The 9,500-nt window shown below is 35.7% G+C and overlaps 1 protein-coding gene and 1 pseudogene across 1 annotated transcript; one reads left to right on the top strand and one right to left on the bottom strand.

The window, feature by feature from the left end:
* The first annotated feature begins 413 nt into the window (after positions 1–413).
* LOC145120906 (uncharacterized) lies at positions 414–1,128 on the top strand. Its single transcript, XM_079056697.1, has 2 exons — positions 414–645; positions 819–1,128. The coding sequence occupies exons 1-2, from the start codon at positions 502–504 to the stop codon at positions 900–902; spliced, it is 228 nt and encodes a 75-aa protein (XP_078912823.1). The 5' UTR covers positions 414–501; the 3' UTR covers positions 903–1,128.
* Positions 1,129–5,215: 4,087 nt separating this feature from the next.
* LOC145121819 (receptor-like protein EIX2) lies at positions 5,216–7,967 on the bottom strand (annotated as a pseudogene).
* Positions 7,968–9,500: the final 1,533 nt, after the last annotated feature.

Genomic DNA, 9,500 nt, shown 5'->3' with positions numbered 1-9,500 from the left:
TTTTTTATAATTATTCAAGAAGTTGATTCGGTTATTTTATAAAAAAAACGTTAAATTTAGCAAAAATAACATAGAAGGGTAAAATGGTCATTTTTATAATTCAGCACTGCAAGTCAGAGGTTCCAACCAAACAGCATTTGAAAATTCAGATCTTAAAAATTCAGACCCTCTTAGAAATTCAGACCTCTTACAAATTCAGCTCTTATAAATTCAGATCCTGCCAAACAGCCCCTAAGCCAGAAAAAGCAAGGTTGCAAAAAAGTAAAACCTTAACCCTACGATTGTCCATTACAATAAAATTCTAATTTAGAGCTAACAAGTAAATTTCATCAAACCACATGGGCCTCTTTTGTAATTAATGATTATAAAGTATTTTTTTTTTTACCTTGTATATATTGCAACTCATTGTCGAATACATACAAGCGGGACGGCGCTCTCTGATTTCAAAATATCGACCTCTAATCTCCGACTGTCTACCTTTTCAAGTTCGAAAATCGGCAGATGAAACTTACAGAAGTACCTATGAGATCCGGCCGCGGAGGCGGTTGTGACAGCGATGTAGTATCAAGCAAAAGAGAAGTTAGCAATAATAAGCCCCAATTCAGGCCGGCTATCGATGACACCAAACCGCTTCTTCAAGATCCGGTACTTTGTTTCTCTAATTTCACCACTCACCTCTTCTTCATTCCCTAATCAGAGTTCGATTTCTGAAATTCATGACGAGTAATCTTCACACATTTGGTCAATTGATTCTATGACCGACTCTTTGTTTGATTTCCCATCATGTAACTCTGAAGGTTTTGTGTTTTCTCCTGTAGATTCTAAGATCAGACCCAATCGAGACGGAGGAAGCTGTTCTCCGATTGCCTCCTTTCCCTCCGATTACCTCAAGTTCTCAATGATTTTGTACGTATCTCTTTTTAGTAATTGTGTATTAATCTGGTTTACACCCGTTCGTGTTTTAACATTTGCATAGTTTTTGACTTATTTGAGAAGGGGAAAACAAACAAAAACTGTTTTGGCTCTAATTAGATTGAGAAAATATGATGTAATGATGTATGATGCTGCGAATTCACCTTAAAATGGTATTGTGTTGTTTATGACATAATGAATTTGGTCTATTGGATACATTATTTACCATTAGAACAAACATTAGTTTAAATTGGCCACTGCGTTTGATTTAAATAAGTTGGTTTTGTGTTTGACCAAACTCTAATTAATTGAAATTAACGTTAAGGAATCTAGAATTAAGAAATGTAACAGAAAACAAGTTCAGAAAGAACACTAGTACACACTTTCAATGCTTAAACTCAGTTTTGAGACAAGGGGTTTAGTTGAAAACTTGAAATTAGGTTCATTTACGCATCTCATATATTTGATATTTTTTAATTATATAATTGCAAGTAGTAAGCTAATGCCAACTAGGATGCCAATTATATCTCGAATATATAAACTTCATTTAAATATACAAACACATATCCCTGTGTCACTTGTACATTTAAATACTTAAGCAGAATGGTTTAATTAGAAGTTTAAATAGAATTAGTCATGTTAATTTCTCACTTAACCACACGTTAACACCCATTATTCATTGCTATCACCTTGTGAAGTTCCTTCTGGAATGAAGTCGTAAGTAAATATATTCATACATAGTTGTCAATTATGCAATGAATTATAAACACACATATGAAGAAACCAACATAAATTTGTCAAACATAATCAAATCTACAATTCATCATTTCAACTAAATCCGACAATGATTCACTCAACATTGTAATATCAATTGCAAGGTTTAAAAGTATGAAAATGAGCCTCGAGGCGTTTTCCCTCTGCCGTCTCATGAGGCGTAAGCCTCGAGGGCGAACCAAGACGTAAGATTGAGGCGGAATAACAAAATAATTATAAAATATTATATTTATACGAAAACACAAAATTATGTTAATATTTTATGTATAGATTTTGTATTATTTTCTTAAAATCTTTAAATTATTATTATTTTCTTTTTTACATTTTTGGTATGTTTGTAATAAATTAAAATAAAATCAGTTTTTACTTTATTTCTTTCTTACATTTGATTGGTATTTTTTTTTTGTTATATCAAAATTTTCTTTTTTTTATTCATTTAACAAACAACCGCCACAGTCCCCTTCGCCCCGCCTCGGACTGCTTCTCCCTAGCCTTGACCAACTAAGGCATACGTCTCAAATGAGGGTATAGAGGGCCTCTTAAGCGGTTTTCCAGCACCTCACCTCGAGGCATGCGCCTCAAACCATTTTTAAAACCATGATCAATTGAATAACAATAAAACTCATCATATTATTTTTAAAACCATGATCAATTGAATAACAATAAAACTCATCATATTCATTGTTTGAGATATTTGATAGAGTATTCAAGTAATGATCTTAAGTCAACATTGGAATCTATATGAAATGACTTGATGATGTACTGAAAATTGTAAAGAGAATTGTATCTCCGTTGACATGTTCTGCTTCCGTGTATGTTTGTATTACCATGTACTCGTGTTTCAATCTTCTTTCCACACATAGGTATCCGTCATAACTAATTTTCGTGATATTAATTGCTTTACAATTTAGGTGAGCCAATTAGTCCCCAATGGACCAATACCAAGATAATAATATATACAAACATGATGCCATAATTAAATAATTTTTCAAATTCTAATGTCTTAATAAGAAATAATCTGGAAGTCCAATACCGAGATACCAATATATACAAACATAATGCCATAATTAAATAATTGAAAAGTACATTGTTATTTCTTGTGTATAGTCTCTAATGTATACCAATCAAATGCAATCCAAAACACATAAGTAGGCAGGGGTGGGCCTACATGGTTGCCACCCTCAAAATTTTTGGTGTAATGAGAATTTTTGGAGAAATTTTCTGACATAGTGTAGTTTTTCTAGCATGTTGTGCCTAAAATCATGTGTGTGCTACCCCTAACATTTTGTTCTATTTTGTTATGGGTCCGCTATTGTTAAGCACGCATACATGCATTGTCAACTTTTACAGAGATAATTTCATTCAATGGAATCTCATTAAAGTCGATTCCATAGATAGCCTAATTGCGAATTTGACCCCCATATCACACGTTCATGTCGTCGATTCCAGTATGGTAGAAAATCTTGAGACTTTAGAAAATCGTGTTGCTTTGATTTCCATGCTATTGCTTCCATTTGTTGCTTTCCTTTGGTTTCTTATTCTTCACATTTCAGAGTATTAACTAAATTATTTGATGCTTCTAATTTACCCTAATTACATATCAACCTCTTTCTTAGCGGGTCTTGTCTCCTTTAGCCTGTTAAAGTCCAACCTCTTTCTTAACTGATCATTAGCATCTAGGAAATGACGATGACCAAGATATACAACTTTATTTGTTACATGGTACGAAGGAGTGTCTTCATTGAAAGTAGGACATGCTTTGTACCCTTGCCCGCTCCAACCTTATTGACTACTACGAGTTGGAAAGTCGTTTAATATCCATAACATATCTCTCATCGTGAAGAATGTGTTTGTCTCCGCATCTTTTGTACATACACCTGAGTCTCCCAAAAGTTTAAGCTCTTCCACCAAAATCCTAAGGGAAACATCCATATCCTTACTAAGTGCTTTAGGGTTGAGAATCAACAAAGTCAACATGAATGATGACTCTTTCATACAAAGCCATTGCGGCAGATTGTATGTGGTAAGTATGATCGGCTATTTGTTGTGTGGATTACACATGTTATCAAATGGATTAGTATCGTCAGCTGAAAGACCTAGACGTACGTTACGAAGTTCCCTTGAGTAGTCTGGGAATTTTTTTATCAAAATCTTGCTAATGTTCCCCATCAATGGGATGACGCATCACACCCTCTTTTGATTGTCCGGTAGTATGCCAAATCATATTTTTGGCAGTGTGCCTTGAACAATATAAACGTCGTAGTCTAGGGGTCATAGGAAAGTACCGTAACACCTTATGAGCTACTTTTTTACCATTAGTGTTTTTATCGATCCATCGACTCCCTTTACAAACAGGACAAATCTGCAATGACTCGTGTTCTTTCCAAAAGAGAAAACAATTGTTTTTGCACACATGTGTTGACTCGTACCACAAACCAATCTTCTTTAGTTTCTTTTTGGCTAGATAATGTGAATGGGGAACCTTGTTGTCTTTGGAAAATGCTGATTGTCACACTCCTCATCAGTTCAGTCAACAACCATACCTAATTCACCAATCTTCTTGGACCTTTTTACCCCGGTGTAGAAGTGACTTACAGAGTAGAACAGTTCAAAGTTCTCTTTTTGCTGGCCTACATCAGTGACTTAGATTATCCGCTCAGCTTTTTCCACATAAAGTTGATGCCTACATTTTCACAAAAGTAGTGTAGCTTATCCATTATGAAAAGACAAAAATGCCCCTGAAGATTAATAAAGATATATCGATCAAATTAGAGTTTATTTAGAGAAACCCAACCAAAAAGCTGCAAGATCTGTGTATGCATTATGCATTGTTCTTTTCACAACAATAAGAGGCATCTTTTTTCGTTCAATAAAGATCACTTGAGCTCCTTCATTTTCTTCAATCAATCCCTTTTGCTTCAACATATCTAGAGTCCGAGGAATAATATATGTAAACTTACAACTTTCTAAAGCATCAAAAGTCTTAAAACTTCCCATACGTTCCATACCAATTAAACGCGATCCAAAAGACATGCACGCAACATTGATAATTCTTGTATGACACAAAAAAAACTCGTTATTACAGAAAAAATCTCAATTGTAAACCCTAAATTTAGAGTTCATCAATCGCATGTTAGCCTAGACTAGGTAATGCGTTGAAGACACTTCTTAGTTTGCCAATCAATTTTTCCAATTTTGTATATAACCAACAAGTAACAAGTATATAAGGATGAATCATCCTTGAAGAACTAATTTTAAAGATAATCTACCTTAATGAATTTGTTAGAGTTTAAAACATTAACTACATTTTGGAAGAAAAAAAGCTCATTAAGGCACTTTATCTCATGCAACGCCTGCAAATGGACACGCGTGGTGTTGGTAGCATATTTATTGATAATGGGGACTTAAAAACCCTGCCAATTACCAGTGAAACATGGTCTTACATTACTATACCTCTAGTCCTAAATAAGAAAGTAATAGGTTTATAAAGCAACATTCAAAACAGGAAAGAAGAATCAAATATAGACAACTACATATGTGAAATCCTCCACAATTTTGCAATGAGCACCACCACCTTCACATAAGCCCAATCTTTGAAGTTATCATAAAGGTGAAAAAATGCATGCCTCCCACGACGGTTGAGAAGTAGAGCACCACATGCTATCCAAAATCCAGTAGCAAAACCAGTTCCCCCTCCAATATAGAACCACCCCCAATCTTCGCCTATGTCTTCCTCATCACCCTCGCTTTTAGCAACTTGTGATTGTTCATCTCCTGGACATTTTCCAGAAAGGGGAGGTCCACAAAGTCCTGCATTTCCATCGTAGCTCGAAGGTTGAAAGGATTGGAGTTGAGTGCTCAATGGGATTCTCCCAGACAAGTTATTAGATGACACGTTTAGGTAACACAATGAAGTCATTTGAGACATGCTTGATGGTATCCCTCCTGATAAACTATTTGTAGACAAATCCAAAGCTAAAAGTTTTCTCATCTCACCAACTTGCTGTGGAATCTCTCCAAGTAGAGCATTCTTTGACAAGTTCAGGGCAAGCAGTTCATGAAGATTGGTGAGTTGATGTGGGATATGTCCTGTTAAATTGTTGCTTGACAGGTCAATGGTCTTCAACAATCCCAGATTATGGGTGAATTCACGCTCATTTCCTAGCCACTCGATCATCGCAAGGTCAACATACTCCTTTTCAATGGGACGTGAAGCATCAATATAATAAGAAAACCCTGGAATTAAAAAGGGATGCACGTTTGGTGGTGCTAAGAATCCTACTTGAGCCATTCTTGTAAGATTATTCAAACATGAGGGGATGCTTCCATGGAGATTGTTCCTTGAAAAGTCTAAAATTTGAAGATTCAGTAATCGACATAATTGTAACGGGATGATTCCGAAGAAGTTGTTTGATCTTAGGATAAGAACGTACAACCCCGATAAGTTTTCCCCAATCCAAGCCGGCACATTACCAGAAAACTTGTTGGCCCCCAAATTTAAAAAACTTAGACCTGTGCAGTTCTTTAAAGATGACGACAATTCTCCAGAAAAGTTGTTCTGGTACAAATACAACGCTTCCAGTTTGATCAAAGATCCAACAGAGGGAGGAAGCTTTCCAAATAGACTATTGTGACCTAGATTAAGAACTTTTAGTTCTTTGAAATGCCGCAAACAGTCTGGAAGTTGTCCTGTCAGAGAGTTATGGGAGAGGTCAAGAAATTTTAACCACCCATCGACCATTTGACATAAGAAGGAGATTCCTCCAGAGAATTTGTTTCTGGAAAGATTTAACAATACCAAACTGGAAGGAAGATGCGGTATTGGACCGTTAAAGCTGTTGGAACTCAAATCTATAGCTGGCCTTGATTTGTCTACAAAACTTGATGATAAATCTGGTACTTCCCCAGTGATGTTGTTGGAAGAGAGATTCAAAAAGGTGAACTGCCTGTTCCAAAATTCTGGAGGAACTGTGTCCGAAATTCTATTATTGGAAATATCAAGACCAATAAGGTTTTCCAATTTTTGAATCCATTTGGGGAAGTGAGGCCCTAGCTTGCAATATGATATGTGGAAGGAACTCCTTGGAGTGGGTTTTTCGAAAGGTTTATAATACGAGCTTTCGACTTTCCAACGTTTTCAGAGATGGCACCGCTAAGCTGATTTTGAGAAATATCCAACGTATCAAGAGGAAGTTCCCACAATTTCTCGCTTATGGTTCCATTTATGTGATTATCTGATAGGTACAAATATATTAGGGATGAAAACTTTTGGATGTCATCAGGCAATGACCCTGTAAAATGGCAATGAGAAGCATCCAAATTTACTAATGCAAGCGATGTGCATCCAGACAAGTTGTTAAGAAAATCATGAAATTTGACGACAGCAGAGTTCCTATCGAATCTCAGATATTTCAAACCACAGAGGTTGCCAAGATATTTGGGTATCCCATCTAACATGTTGATAGAGAGATCAAGGATTTCAAGTCTATTGCTGGTTAAGGGGAACAACCAAAGATACATGGATGAGTTGAGATTGTTGTTATAAAGATAAAGGACTTCAATAGATGAAAAGAAGAGTTGAGTAATGAAGAATATGGATACACGACCTGTGATAGCTCACATCCCGCTAAACTTAAAAATGAGAGTTTTGGGAGACTAGAAATCACATTTACCCACTGGTTTGCTTTCGCAAGGGAAATCCCATTCATTTCAAGAGACTCCAAATGAGAGAGATGAGACAACCACTCTGGGTTTTCAACTCTACACCTTCCAACATAAATAAGATTAAGTGATCGCAAGTTGGTGAGGTTTCCAAACTCCGGAGGAATCGTTCCATAAAGAGAGTTATCAGAAAGGCCAAGGTGCCTTAATTCGGTCAAGGAACCAATAGAGTTGGGCATGGTTCCATGAAAAGAATTGGAGGAAAGCTCAATACCTTCCACGTAGGTTAGGTTGAGCAATGAATGGCTAATCTCACCTACAAGACCAGCGTAGGGAATATTAAGCCATGTGACATGTTGAACTGTTTCGTTGTCGCAGCTGACTCCTTCCCATGTACAGCAGTCGTCATCTTCAGGTCTCCATGTAGAGAGACTACCATAAGGGTCTTGAAGGTTAGCTTTGAATTGAAGGAGAGCATGTCTCTCCTTATCCAAACACTTGTTCGTGATAACACCATTATCATCTCCTCCTCCTCCTTCTGGTGCTACCAGTTGCTTGGTAGTTATATTCTGAATGCATAGCAAGAGAAATGAGAAAGTTATAAAAACACAACGATGCATGATGTAAATGCAGATGTTGGTTTTTTTTTTTATTTGTGTTGATGCCCCTATGAAGGTTTATATAGTGCCAACTCTGACGATGAATTATTTGGGTGTAAGAATGTAATTATGACTATGACGATGAAGTTTCGGTTTTATTTATTTATTTATTTATTGAATTGAATAAAACATTTTGCAACCATCACCAACTTTTCATCCCGACACTCTTTAAGTCATTTTCACTATAGCAAAATCAAGCACATCAAAATACAAATTTGAGAAGAAAGTATTTCATCTAAACCTAATAAATTTATTTTTTTGAAACCTCTTTTGTATATTACACTTTATGTACATTAATGTTTATGATGACGATCGACAAACACACACAGTCACACACACATTTAACTGATGCGAGAAAACCAAGGAACACAAGAGGTACATTGTTCATATGATGAGGTCGCCTTACATTCACAGCTCTCCACGTTCCTCCAAACAACCATCACATCCCAACTCAAGAGCCAGATAAAAAGACTCCACACCTCAACAATTACAATAATTATTTTCTACTTATTAACCAAAAGGAGAGTAATTTTATTTAATAAAACTATCTTTAGAAAGGTTTTTTTTTTAGTTTCACATTTAGATAGTTCGTAAAATTATAACCAAAAAAATATATTTAATGATATTATCATTTTAGAATAGGGAAATCCCAGATTGTGAAGAAGGTATTATGTAGAAAAGAATGCACTTATTGACTGATCTGTAAAATGAATGCAATGCTGACTCAATAAGATAAAAAGAGGGACAATCCTAATGGATGATGGCGGCCCTAAAGGAGTAAAGGGCGAGTTAGACCGATTGACACAAGCGTACAACTTTTTTTTATATCGTAAGAATCATTCTTCTGGATTGTTGGATCTGATCTTAAAATCTAAGAGAAACATCAAGACAAAACAACTAGTGTAGAGTCATTTTTTTTATAGCTAATTGAATATTATTGGAAACATTAGATCTATAAATACTATGGAAAATAAAATATAAAGAGAAAAATCAAACTAAGAGTCTCACATAGCATCAATTAAACAATGTACACAGGTTAAACTTCATGAATTTCGGAAACGGAGTAAGATTACAAGAAAAAATTAAAGTTTGTGAAAGAGTTACCGGATCACGGAGACGAGGTTTGATATCGTCAGTAGTAGGCTTTGACTTGGGGCTTTTAATTGCTGATTTCTATTTAATTTGCCTGCTACTGCTTCACCATTACCGGCTGAATTCATCATTTTTCTGTTTTAGTTTTAATCTTCCGACCCAAACCAGAAAACGATAACTGGGATGGACAGAAAGTCAGTATACAACTATACGGCCATACAATATAAGGCCCATGCCCGATGTTTGCTCAAGAAAGTATAAGGCCTAGTGATATCATGAAACATGTTTTTTTTTTCTTCACAGTTTTATTTCTTAAAATCCATATGGACATAAGTGGTGTCCTCCCTGCTTGAGGTCGAAGGTTTAAGTCTGATATAGGTGAAATTAAGTATTAGTTTAGGA

Source organism: Lactuca virosa, chromosome 6, assembly GCF_052849685.1.
Source record: "Lactuca virosa cultivar CGN04683 chromosome 6, Lactuca_virosa_CGN04683_v6, whole genome shotgun sequence".
Classification (NCBI taxonomy): domain Eukaryota; kingdom Viridiplantae; phylum Streptophyta; class Magnoliopsida; order Asterales; family Asteraceae; genus Lactuca; species Lactuca virosa.
This window is presented reverse-complemented; position numbering and strand designations above follow the sequence as displayed.